Here is a 14,100-nt window from a genome sequence, read left to right as displayed (position 1 = left end):
TCTGAGAAATGGCAGCATGAGAGAGTTGAGGAATTTAGTGTACCAGGTAAAGCAGTTTCTCTTAATGTTCAGCAAAGGATTATATTTATCAATAGGACAACAACACTTTTTCTCCAACCTGTGAATGGGACTTGGAATTAGTATAACATGCAAAAGACCACTGACATTCCTTTGTGTGTGTGTGTGTGTGTGTGTGTGTGTAACATTTTAAAAGGAAAAATAATGAAACAAAATTAAAAGAGAGCATAAAAGAAAAAAGTAAGAAAAGTACAAAGTAAATGCAAGAAGATTTACAACCATCATAAAACTGAATATAAATTTTCAAAGTCTAGTTCTATATATTTGAATACCTTATATCATTTTAAAATATGCAGTACTATGCAAAAGTTTTAGGCAGGTGTGAAAAAATGCTGTAAAGTAAGAATGCTTTCAAAAATATATATTGTAGTTGTTTATGTTTATCCATTTACAAAATCCAAAGTGAACGAATAGAAGAGAAATCTAAATCAAATCAATGTTTGGTGTGACCACCCTTTGGCTTCAAACCAGCATCAATTCTTACACTTGCACACTTTGTATACTTGCACAAAGTCAGGGTTCTTGTAGGATTAGAGTCAGGTGTATGATTAACCAATTATACCAAGCAGGTGCTAATGATCATCAATTTCATATGTAGGTTGAAACACAGTCATTAACTGAAGCAGAAACAGCTGTGTAGGAGGCTTAAAACTGGGTGAGGAACAGCCAAACTCTGTTACTAAGGTGAGGTTGTGGAAGACAGTTTTGTGTCACAGGTCATACACTATGGCAAGACTGAGGACAGCAACAAGACACAAGGTAGTTCTACTGCATCAGCAAGGTCTCTCCCAGGCAAAAATTTCAAAGCAGACTGGGGTTTCAAGATGTGCTGTTCAAGCTCTTTTGAAGAAGCACAAAGAAATGGGCAACGCTGAAGACCGTAGGTGCAGTGGTCAGCCAAGGAAACTTAATGCAGCAGATGGAAGACACATCATGCTTACTTCCCTTTGACATCAGAAGATGTCCAGCAGTGCCATCAGCACAGAACTGGTGGAAACCAGTGGGGCCCAGGTATACCCATCTACTGTCTAGAGAAGTCTGGCCAGAAGTGGTCTTCATGGAAGAATTACGGCCAAAAAGCCATACCTCCAATGTGGAAACAAGGCTAAGCGACTCAACTATACATGAAAACATAGGAACTGGGATCCAGAAAAATGGCAGCAGGTGCTCTGGACAGATGAGTCCAAATTTGAAATATTTGGCTGTAACAGGAGGCAGTTTGTTCTCCGAAGGGCTGGAGAGTGGTACAAGAATGAGTGTCTGCAGGCAACAGTGAAGCATGGTGGAGGTTCCTTGCAAGTTTGGGGCTGCATTTCTGCAATGGAGTTGGAGATTTGGTCAGGATCAATGGTACCCTCAGTGCTGAAAAATACAGGCAGATACTTATCCATCATGCCATACCATCAGGGAGGCGTGTGATTGGCCCCAAATTTATTCTGCAGCAGGACAACAACCCCAAACATACAGCCAATGTCATTAAGAACTATCTTCCGTGTAAAGAAGAACAAGGAGTCCTGGAGGTGATGGTTTGGCACCCACAGAGCCCTGATCTCAACATCATCGAGTCTATCTGGGATTACATGAAGAGACAGAAGGATATGAGGCAGCCTACATCCACAGGAGATCTGTGGTTAGTTCTCCAAGATGTTTGGAATAACCTACCTGCTGAGTTCCTTCAAAAACTGTGTGCAAGTGTACTTAGAAGAATTGATGCTGTTTTGAAGGCAAAGGGTGGTCACACCAAATATTGATTTGATTTGGAGTTCTCTTCTGTTTGCTCACTTTGCATTTTGTAAATTGATAAACATAAACAATTACAATATATATTTTTGAAAGCATTCTTACTTTACAACATTTTTTCATACCTGCCTAAAACCTTTGCACAGTACTGTAGATCTTTAAGTCAAGTTAATATGTGGTATCAGTAATAATAATCAGCACAATGTGACTTATAAATCAAAGTGAAAACTTAGTCTTATCCAGTCAATAATATTAACTGCTAGGATGGTCTACACCTTTCATTGGAAACCACGTATAATTCCTTCTGTAGACGAATGCCAAATTAAGTTGTGGGAGTATGTCTTGATTTTTTAAATTTATTATTAAATTTATGCCACCCATCTCTCCCAAAGGGTGACTAAGTAACTTCATATTTGAAAAACAGATCAGATGCAGAATTTAACCTAACATGGAAATAATTTCTGGATTATAATTCTACTCATGGGTTTATACCACATCAACATTTGCGTTTATCTTAACACAGAGTGTTAACATTTAACTCTTGAATGATTTGTTAAACAAGGATTTTTTTTTAATTGACTAATTTTTTTTAATTGACTATTCTTACTGGGAACCCTCATTTTGCTGCAATTGGTGAATATACTTTTATTTCAGGTCATGGTTACAGTCAAGATGAATACATTCTGAACTCTGCTAATGTTCTTTCTGCTATTAAAAGTTTTTCTTATATGTTCTAGACTAAAAAGTGACGATTTGCTTCTCAAATGTAACCTGTTTGTTTCTTCTGATTCTTGTCATTCTCCTAACACCGAACATTCTGCTATACTAGCTACTAAGCCCAGGCACTATGATGATACTCATTCCAAACTTACTGTACTCCATGTTTCTTTCAGGATTTGAAGCAGTGGTTGAACCTGACAATATTACTTCTGCTTTATATAATGATAAACATTTAATGTTTACCTTCAAAGTATTTTGAATACAAATAGAACTATTTACTTGAAGAGGAAACTTTCTCAAACCTGGTTCAATAAGGTGAAGCCAAAAAAGCAATATAGCCCAGTCGATAATCAAATATAGGTGATAATTGCTTCATTCCAGGAGTATTACCACCACAAAATTAGTATAAATCTATGTAATTAATTAATGTAAGAATTAATGTAATTAATTCTTAATGTAATTAAGAAAAAGAAGCTTGCTCTATAGAGGAGATCTTTTATTTCCTCCTCTTGAATCAGACTGATCATAGTGGCTCAGTAGGAACTTATTACACTAATATTTCAATATCCCCAGTTTCTCTTGTTAAGTTCCAGAATAATTCATAATATTGGTTTAGAGCACACATGGGCAAGCCATTGGGCACACACGTCTCTCAAATGCTATCTGTGCAGAGGCTAGGAACCTTGCTCAATCTCTGCTACAAACTGATTGCTATTTCTGTGCTTATCCCAATTTATCACTGAAGGGTGAATTTAGGGAAAGGTTTGACCTAATCTCACAGTCCAGCTGTAATCAAGATTGCAACTTTGCTACTACTAATAGCAACAAAGAAAAACAATCTGTCCCACATTGGGATAGCTGGAGGGGAAGATGTTGAAGTCTTACAAACATACTCTTTAAATCTAACTCTGTGCATGAGGGAATGTACATGACATAGTCCCATACATCAGCCTCATCTCCACATGCAATGAGGCATGGTTCCACAAGTGTCAGTGTAGCCTTAGCCCCCAAATCATCCCATCCTTGATGTTACAAACTGGCAGGAAAGCTAATTGAAAATCTGCCTATTAGGGCCATTCTTTCAAGGCCTTTTTCAGTAAATGTAGAGAGCCACAGAGATGACCTTGAAGAAACTGCAGAAATGGTTACAAAAACAAAAAGTATTAAGCCTGGAAAACAGAAAAAGGATTAGAAAAAGCTCAGATCGGCTCCATCCTCATTCACTGGGGTATAAGAGGGAGGGAAGGGAAATGTAGGCTTTCAAAATTCTGTTTCCATGGCTTATGTTATTAAAGTATCATTCCAGTCAAACTTGTGGAATCTGTCTCCTGACCTGGCCTTCCTCAAAGGGCTAACATCAAAACATAATTATGATAGGCTGCAACCAATCTGGTCAAACCTCCTGATATCCCCTAGCCCAGCTTCTACCTAAGACATCTTCATTCAGCCCAGCTTTAGGAAAATATAAAGGAAGGTACTCTGGATCTACCCATGCAATGTCCAGAAACATAAACTTTATGCCAACTTTGAAATACAAGAAGTAGCTATGTAACCATGCAGTCCTGCACACAGGGAAGGTTTTAATGAGAAGCTTACTTGTAAAACTGATGAACCAAATCTCTAGGTATAAAAAGGAAATTACTGTATCGGGAAGAGGGAAATATAGGGGAAAGAAAGGACAGTAACCACACAGAATCCCAAATAAAGTTGATTTAGTCACCCTGGCTAAACCAGTTCACCATAGTCTCTCTACTCAAGGGTTTCCTCAAGAAGTAAAATAGCTCAAGGACAGATAGCCTTTGCACTGAGTCTTTAATCCTGCAGATCAAGATCTCCACATGCTGTACAAATTGTGCACTGGTACCTGTTGCTCAAGCAGCTACTTAAACAACAGGTTAGGTGGCACTTCGTTTGAATGACAGTCCTGAGGGATCTAGTTTCAGGATAGGTTGGGCTCAACCCTCTAGTCAAAATTTGTTCACTGGTTTCCTTTTTATGCTATGATAGAAGTATTCTGCAATCTTAAGGCTCTTCCCCATAAGCTTGTACCTGACACACCAGTTGTTGATAAAATGAATTTGGTACTGAGTTCATCAACACCAACTGCATTCTGCACAAAAGTTCAAGAGATGAATTATTTCAATTACCCTTCCAATTACATGCAATAAGCCAGATATTGGCTAATAAATTTCAGAGCTTTGCACTTTCTAGATTAACCAATTGACAGGTCGACCAACCCACTTTAAAAAAAGTGGCCAAGGAAGGTTCTGGTGTCCTTTAGAGCCAAAAGTGGATAGAGGGGTAGTAGAGCAGGTCCGGGACTAGATGGAAGGGAAATCAGCAGAACAAATTGGAGACACAAATTTGCCAACAAAATTTCAGTCTGCCTCCCCTGTGTCTATCAATATGCCCTACATTGCCCAGATGCAGCATTTGATAAGAGGTCAAATGCCACTTCCAGAGTGGAGCACCTAAAGCTCCTAAAGCTATCCTTGGGCTACCTCAGCTGTGGATGGGCAGTGCATGTGGACATGTCATCTGGAGTTGATGTGTAGGCCATTCTCACACCAAGACAAAGAGGCTGTGTGAATTTGCCCCAAGAGTATTTACAAAATGAAAGCCTTCAATTTTTTCAGTACACTAATAGCATTATACACCATATCATCTATCTATCTATCTATCTATCTATCTATCTATCTATCTATCTATCTATCTATCTATCTATCTTTTGGCTTCTTTCAACCTCTGCATTCACTTAAAAAAGACACACACAAACCTGAACACCGAACAGAGATTCCTGATGACATATTACTATCTGTGGTTTGAGCTACGCCAAAATTTTGTTCCATAAAACCAGTACCTAATTGAATGTGTCTAACAGTCAGAGCCTTGAAGGTACTACAATTATTTGATCACATATTAGGTACTCCGATAATATGCCCTTCTCCACATGAGACTGCTCCAAAAGTAATTCTTAGAGGAATTCCTTTCTTCACTATTCTCTAGTTGTGCTTTAGCACATACTTTCTAATTGCCATTCCCTCTATGGTAGTAATTGGTGCCTAGATGTTAATGGCTGATGTGTCCAGTCTAGATTGGGGGAGCACAACTTTTCCATATACAGTACAAGGCCTGTGGCTTGTGTAGTGACCATATCAGTATCCTTGAGTGACTTGCTGTCTTCGAGGCTTTCCAGGTATTTCAAATTCTGTTGAGTCCATCAGGTATAGTATAACTACTGCCAATTTTGTATTTTATTTAAGCAACCAAGATGTAACAAATTCCCTAATTCTCTTCATTCTTTCTCTATGATCCTCATCTATTAAGAGGCGTGTCCATCTGATTGGCTACCTGTCCCTGTAGTTCTTCAAGTGGTCTTTGTGCATTCACATAATTCACCTATTGTCCCACATAAGAATGCTTTAATTGGTAGAATATGTCAGCTCAAGATAGTGATGCAAATATTGGAAGCTCCTTGGTCTTCCTGCTAAAAGCTCAGCTCTAGAGCATTCCTAACTATATTCTCTGCACCTGCAGAATCCCTCACCCATACAACCACTCTGTCAGCCACTGTTACAGTTAAGCAACTTGTTCAGATCAGACTGGTATATTTAAATATTTTAAAAGTTCACAAAAGGAATCCAAAAATGTTCACAAAACATGGAAATTGTGGAAATTGGACAGGAGAAAAAGGTTTAAGGAAAACCTCCCTTAATTCCTTTAACTCCTGGTGACTTCATGGAGATGTCTGTATAGTTTTCTTGTCAATGATATGGAAGTGGTTTGCCATCACTTTTTTCTAGAACATCTTTTTCAATATCTCAGTCTACACAACTAGGATTTCCTGATGATTATATCTAACTGCTGACCAGGTCCAACTCTACTTAGCTTTTTAAGATAAGGCCAGTTTGGCTAGGTTCTGTGCAAATAATACTGAATAAGAGAAAAAGTTTAGGAAAGTTAAATAGGGGTGAAGCAACATACATATGACATCATTTCAACCAGAATGGGTTGATTGATGCATGCATGTTGAAATAAATATACATAATTCTAAAAAGAAGCTGCTATTAAAAAATAACATGGCCAAAAAAGTGGCAGAGTCAATTTTTTAATTTAAGGGAGCATTTCCCACATGGTGAACTGCAACTTCTACAGGTTGTAGCCTCAGTGCAGCTCTGGGATAGTAAGTCAGAAAAATGTGATTTGAAGGCAAAATCTTGTAACTTGTTTTAGTGCTGGCTCTCACCCCTTGAAATTATTACAACAATAAGAAAACTTCCTTTTGTACAATATTGTAACTCAGAGAATAGAATATCTGGCATATATTGTTGATACATATTTTACAAATTTTAGTGATATGTGCTTGTTCTGTATTTTAAAGGATACAGTACTTTGCTATGTATGTGGCGCAGGAAATCCAATTCACATTAAAGAATGTATGATCTGTGAGAACAAACTTTCTGAAACCCAGATGGTAAGAATTTCTGTAATATAAACAATCTCTGAACACATACAGAACTATCTAACAAAAAGGCACTCAGTGAACTCTGGTTAGATGAGAGATCAACAACTATTTAAAGAGTTTCTGTGTAGCTTGCATCAGAGCTGAGCAACTTACAGCCCCAGGACCATAAGTAATCCCCAGTTTCTTTTTGAAGCTCCTAGAACTCCTTCCAACTGGTGAAAAAAGCACATGTGTAATATAAGAATCAAAATAGGCTTGTCACAGTTAAAAAGAGACCTACCTGCACCAAAAACAGGAAAACATCTTAATCCCACCCATATGTATGACACACTTGCAATCGCTGTCTCATCTACTGTGGCACTGGGCCCTCCAAACAAAGTGTTAAGAGTAATCTTTAACCATGAAAAATATTCACCACATGATACAGTGAGAGCTTTTATGTCCATATTATTGTATGTGGCCTTATTATTCTAGGGAATTCACAATAGTAAAACATACCAAAAAAAATTCCATTCCCAGAAATTCTAGTTAAAGTACCAAAACAGATATAAAAATAGTAAAAACCATATTATTGAAGCTTACAAAAAGGCAGCCCAAAGAGCACCACTTGGTTCCAAATACCTAGCAAAACAAAACTCCTTTTACTCCTTTATTCAATAGTGTGGAGCCCAATTAGATTTCTGGGAGGGAAGGTACTAATGGGGTAACCAAACAGGTCTGCTTCCAGGCTGCCATCCCTCTCAGCTCAAGCAGGATGGGGAGCCACAGCATTCCCTCCCAGGACAGGCAGATTCTATTTGGAGAAAACAGCCCCCAAATGGGAGCCAAGCCATGAAGGGTTTTTTATACACCAGGAGTTTAAATTAAATTTGGAAATCTGTTAACCAGTGCAACACCTGCAAAACAAATGTTCTATTATTAAAGTAGCACTCAACTGCCAGTAAGCAGGCAGTTGTATTTTGTAGCAACTCCAGTTTCTGAGTAGCCTTCAGTGCCAACCCAAAGTAGAGCTTGTTGCAATAGTCTAGCTTTGAAGTGATAAGTGCATGACTCACTGTCATTAGTACTTCCCACCTCAAGAAGAGCTGTAGTTAACACACTAGCCAAAGTTACGTGACGGAAATCTTGGCCACTGTCTCCGTTTGCTGATCAAGCAAAGCCATGCGTCCAAGAGAAGCCTCAAATTGTGAACCTGCTTCTTCAGAAGTACAACCTCTTCCAGAGTCAACATAGGCACCAAAATGGACCCATTCTGTTTGTGCATGGACATTATCTCCATTTTACTCGGTTTCAATTTTAGCCTGCTTTGTCCCATCCAATCTCCTGCAATCGCCATAAGCCGAGTAAGGTCTTCAAATGCATCTCCAGTTCAGGACAGAATGGAAATCTATAAATGGATATCATCAGAATATTGATACCTTACCCAAAAGCCAATGGATGACCCTTCCTAGTGGTTTCATGTAAATGTTAAACAGCATGAAGGAAAGAACCAAACACTATGTTATGCTGTGTTGGAGCAACCAGGAGCTCAACTGCTCTTCTCCATAACTATTGACTGGAATAATCCCCACAGGAAAGAGTGGAACTTCTGTAAAACAATGTTTCCTACTCACAACCTGGTGAGGAAAGGAAAAAGGTCAAAGGTCTTGATGAATGTCATCAGACTGAACAATATATGTAGTTTCCATACCATGTCCAAGTCTGAATCTTGATTGAAAGGAATCCAAAGAAGTTACTTCATCTAGGATTCCCTGCAGCTGATCCCCCACCATTTTCTTCAAAATTTCCTCAGAAAGGAAAAATTAGAGACTAGGCGAAAGCTGTCTAATAAGGTTGGATCAAGAGATTGCCTTTTCAGGAGAGGGCACATCACTGTCTCCCTCAAGGTGGTTGATACCACTCTCTCCCTGAAGAAGCCTTCATCTCCTTTCAAATCCAACCCTTGATAATAGACAATCTAGACAAGATGTATGCTACTCCCCACAGTTTAAATAAAAGATGCCTTATTTTTTGGTAAGGAATGTGTTATATAACTAATATGTGTAGGGATTATCCCAGACCATAAGTCTTATGTTCAGCATTTATAGTAACAAAGATTGCTGTGGATGACATATGTCATCAGAATGTTTTTAAGTATTCTCCTTTCAGATTTTTCCAATGAATAAATGGCTTTTTATCTAAAAATTATCCCTAGGATAATTGGGATGTTTAGGATGTTGAAAAAGAGAACTTCTGAGACTTTCCAGAAGAAAGACAGGCAATTCTTCCTCTTCTTAGGTGATGCTTGGTTGTGGCACTTGGGAGTAGTTTGGATGAACCAAATAAGAACCCTCTCCTCTCCTCTCCTCTCCTCTCCTCTCCTCTCCTCTCCTCTCCTCTCCTCTCCTCTCCTCTCCTCTCCTCTCCTCTCCTCTCCTCTCCTTTACTTTCTTTTGAAAAGAACCTTCATTGCTGTTGGCCTAGGCACTTGGCATGACTTGGTTACACAGCAGCCAAGGCAATCCCACTCCCTTCTTTGCCTGTTGAATAGAGGAAGGCCCTTAGCCAAACCAAAGAAAGGGCAGCCCCTATTTTAGCTTAGATCAGTGTTGTCCATGGCTGGCTGGGGAATTCTGGGAGCTGAAGTCCACTCATCTTAAAGTGGCCAAGTTTGGACAACACTGGCTTAGATACTAGGGGCAGCCAAAAATTATGGATCATAATCCAAAAGTGAAAACTATTGTAGCTTTATAATTTATAACAAATTTGGAATAGCTGAATATTTTCTTCTTAGAATCAGAAAAAAAAACTGATTAGTCACAGATGAGAAGCAATAAAGAATAATGCATCACTGATAGCAAAAATATACCCAATATTCTATTAGATAATAAGAATTCCAAAAATACTATCTAGCCAGCAGTTGGAGCTAGTCTCACTCATCAATGGAGTGTGTTTTTCTTGTCTGGTTTTTACTTTCTCTTAGTATTTAGGATATTTTCTGTGCTATGTTTATTGTTTTCCTTTTATTATTTTATTTGGCGCTCAACTCCACTTTCTTTTCCTGGAGCAGTTGCAATTATAACATCTGAAAAATACAGTCATTGTTAATGATCACCCCACAATTCCACTCCTAGTGCTTAAGATGAAACCTTCCTAGCTCTTTTTTAAATTTTCCATGCAGATATTCTATGGTAAAAAGTATATAGTATTCCAAGCAAGGCAACTGTAAACACAGTTGTAATAATGTATCTAACTCCAGTTTTATTTACAATAAGTGTAAAGAGTAGATGAATTTGCAAGATTTATTAAAATCTAGGCAATTAGCTCCTTTAATGCTGTTTACCAAAGGATAAGCAACCAGAAATCTTATGACACTAATGTTAGACTGTACTACAGCCAAAAAATTTTTTTTGCTATTCAACTCCCCTAAGACTGGTTTAATTGTAAGAAATCAGCAGGGCTGGTTGATCCTATGGTGTCAGTGCATTCAGAAGTTTCCTTCAAGATGTTGGGAGAAACCTAAGCAGGAGGCCAGAAGAATGTAGGTAAAGTAGTGGAAAGTAGTTTCTGTCAAGGGGAAGGAGCCTGAGTGATATTCCGAAATAGCTGGAGTTCAAGGTCTTGCCTAATTAAGGAGTTGATGTCCTTTCCTTTCAAGGAGATTTGCCAATCTCCACTCCTCAGTCCTCCTTAGCTGAAGGTGGGTTTAAGAACTTGGTACTGTCTAAGTTCAGGATCCCATTCCTTCTTCTGTGAACTGGCAGTCCAACTCATTACTCTCAAGTGGCTGACAGCTTGTGGGCTCCCTAACTACAGGCTGAGAGAGTCTGCCAGGTTCTCCTTTTCAGCCTCAGAATCCATAACAAGTGAAAATAATAAATCTCCAGAATTAATTAAATCAATTATGATTATGATTATTTATCCCAAACCAATCCACTGCTGAATGAAGTCCTATTCATTGAAGGTTATAGACTGTAAACTATCACTCAGGTCTAGTATGGGCTGGTAGGTAAATTTTCTTTGGCTTCCCAGTCTATGGCTGAGAGAGTGACCAGCCCAAAGTCATTCAGCCAGGTTCTGTGCCCAAGGGAGGATTAGAACCTGAGTCCCTTCCACTCCTAGCCCTGCACTACACCACACTGGCTCTCAGTTACAAAATATATAAGCATACAACATCCAGAATAATACAGTAATAGTAATAATACAACACACACACACAAATTAAAAACAATAATGTAGAACAATATAAACATATATATTCCTTCAATAAATTCAATTTAAAAAGCCCTTCAGAACAGCACTGTTTTAACATACTTCCAGAAGAACAATAATGTGAGGTCTGATTTAGCTTCCATAATATAGGGGCCATTAAAAGGAACATCTCCTCTTGGCCTCATCCCTACTAACTTCATGGTAGTCAGGATTTACAAGTATTTTTTCTTTATCAAGTGAGTCAATTCCAGTTGAAATAGTCCTGAAAACCAGCACTTTAAATTGCAGTGGGAAACCTGTTGACAACCAATGCAGGAGTTGTAGCACAGGGGCAATGTGGTCAGGGTATCTACCACCAGTTAACACATGGGCCAGTGCAATTTCCAGGTGGTCTTCAGAGGTTGCATATGTACAGCACATTGCAGTAGTTTAACTGGGTAGTCATGGGGGCATGAATTCCTGTTACAAGGTCCTCTTATTCCAGGTATGGCTTCAACTATCTTTAGTGCTCAAGATTTAGGAGATGTAATTAAATGTACAAGAATTGCTGAATATCTGAAATCAGTGTCTATTTCAACAATAATGCTGCAAGAAATATATAACATTAAAGATAAGTCACAAGTACATGCATGTTTGGGTCAACAGTCTAAGAATAGTAAATCTAGGGATGTAGTTTTATTTAATGTTAATGTGAAATTTAAACCCATAAAATTGTATATGATTCCAATTATTATATTTTCATATTTTGTTTGTTATGTCACCAAGAATTTACATTTTCATCAGTTTATGCCCCCTAATAAGGAACAGATGTGATAAAATATTGAGTAAGTTATTAAATTTTGCATTAGGGAGAATAGGCAGTGATTTAACATAGGTTCAGATGATCTAATTTAGGCTACAGGTTTTTTTAGTCATTGGGATTTAGTGATGTTTGGGAAACCTTAAATCCAGCTGGAAAGAACTTATTATTCTGGAAGATGTCAGATATATTCTCAAATGGTAATATTTTGATTTTTAGAAATCTTCCCCAACAAGATTGTAATCTTTTAACAGTAATTGTAGAAAAGATTTGCACTCCTTGAAATAAATAAATCTATTCAAACTATGTTTAAGATTTATATATGGATCTTTTAATACCAAATATATCTCTTCTGATTCCTATGTTGGTTCAGCCTCTTTGTTTTTTTAACAGAGACAGAATGAAGCAATATGTTCGCTGGAAAGAGAAAAGGTTATATTATATTAAAATTGGGAGGTTTTTATCCAAGGCAGTAGGCCATTTACAGAATTTGGTCATGTGCATAATATAGGTTTTAATAACACAAGAAGTTGTTCTTCCAAATATTTATACTTTATTAAAAGCATTAGTATTAATAGAATTTAGATAAATAAAACTTTTGGAGAAGATATGGGAATTAGGTTTTGAGAGAGAATATCACAAAATAAATGGAAATGAGTATGGAAAAACTCATAAATTGATTATGTACCATAGCTATTATATATTGTTATAGGATTTTACTGCGTAATCTTGTAAGCAGTATGTAGGATTATTAATTGTGATATAAACTTAGACTACTTGTTCTGTATGCAGAGTTCTTCAGTATCTCCAAAAGATTGCAGGACTGAGAAAGGAACAATCTCTGATGTATGATTTGAAGAGCTACTGTCATGTAGATCAGAGGTTTTCAAATTTTTTCAGGCCATGGAACCTGTTAGCTTTTTTAAAAAAAATCCTGAAACCCCTGCTGCTTGCCTCACAAACACACACAGAGTTGTCATGAGCACAAATGCCCTGGAAGGAGGGGAGGGGGGGTTCTGTTGTAACTTAGAAAAATTACTATGGATGCTCCTGTTTGAATTATTCCAACCCCCCCCCCCAACCCGGCTTTCATGGCACCTCCTCAAGTTCTTCAAATACAGTTTGAACACATCAGATGCAGATGATACTGGGCTAGATGGACACCAATCTATCATTCAGTGCCTGCACATAAGGCAGTTTAATCTCTGTTACTGTCAAGCCCTTACCAGCCACTAACCCACCTCCCGCTTTTTGCTGCCACCTAGTATCATCTGGAGACTGGGTGCCCTAGATATACATAATAGATGTTACACTCTCAGTGAGCTATGTATCTATGTTTGCTCAGACTTGATAGATATAAAAAGACATTTGAATTTCCTCAAAAATGATGTTAATTTTCTTTAGGGAAAATGCATGAATGGTATTTTTATATAATTTGAATTACCTTAACAGAATGCCAACTTTCAGTTCCAACAACAATCAATTCTTTCATTGCCAACCTCAAGACCTGACTTCCAAGAGAAAAAAGAGCAAGGAACTCAGACTATTGGATTGTTCTACCCATCTCACAAACATTTAGAGAAGAAAGAAAGTGAGGTGTTCTTGCAAAAGGAGAAGCAGATTAAGGCAAATGATCACAAGTCTCTGCTCACAGCTATCAGCCCTGGAAAAGGTATGAAAAAAGGCTGATTTGAAGTTGTGTTTTAAAATGAAGCTCTTATCAGTTGACTTTAGGTTTCTCATTTTTCTGCATTATGTCCATTTTATTCCTATTCCTGGACTTTTGAATTACCATATTTTCTTTTACAGATTTCTCTTCAACCTTTTCCTCACTTGCCATTGACTTCCTTTCTTTATTGTAATTTTGGTTATAAATGTAGCAGTTTCTTTTCTTCTTCTATCTGTCTTCTAAAATCAGCCATTCATTCACTTTTCATCCTTCTCCAATTCTATCTTGAAGGAGAAGACTGATCAGAATGAATATGAACTGCAGGGTACTCCATATGATAATGAAAAGTGGTCAGCATAGGACAGCTTTCCTGAAAGTATAGAAATTGTGTCTGTGTACATGCATATATGCACTGAAACTAATTTCAAAGCTATCTTT

General features: G+C 37.8%; 1 protein-coding gene across 1 annotated transcript in view; it reads left to right on the top strand.

Moving 5' to 3' along the window:
* The window catches only part of DZANK1 (double zinc ribbon and ankyrin repeat domains 1), a 54,343-nt gene that overhangs the window by 30,090 nt on the left and 10,153 nt on the right, over positions 1 to 14,100 (top strand). Inside the window, exons 7-8 of the mRNA XM_088131450.1 lie at positions 6,920 to 7,012; positions 13,446 to 13,665. Of these exons, the coding sequence (XP_087987576.1) occupies positions 6,920 to 7,012; positions 13,446 to 13,665 (313 nt within the window). The remainder of the gene's footprint in view (positions 1 to 6,919; positions 7,013 to 13,445; positions 13,666 to 14,100) is intronic.

This window comes from Python bivittatus, unplaced genomic scaffold (assembly GCF_059951505.1).
Source record: "Python bivittatus isolate LINGU-HERP-01145 unplaced genomic scaffold, Pbiv_v1 ctg000960_np1212, whole genome shotgun sequence".
NCBI lineage: Eukaryota > Metazoa > Chordata > Lepidosauria > Squamata > Pythonidae > Python > Python bivittatus.
The sequence above is the reverse complement of the archived record's forward strand: the minus strand, read 5'-3'. Positions and strand labels throughout refer to the sequence as shown.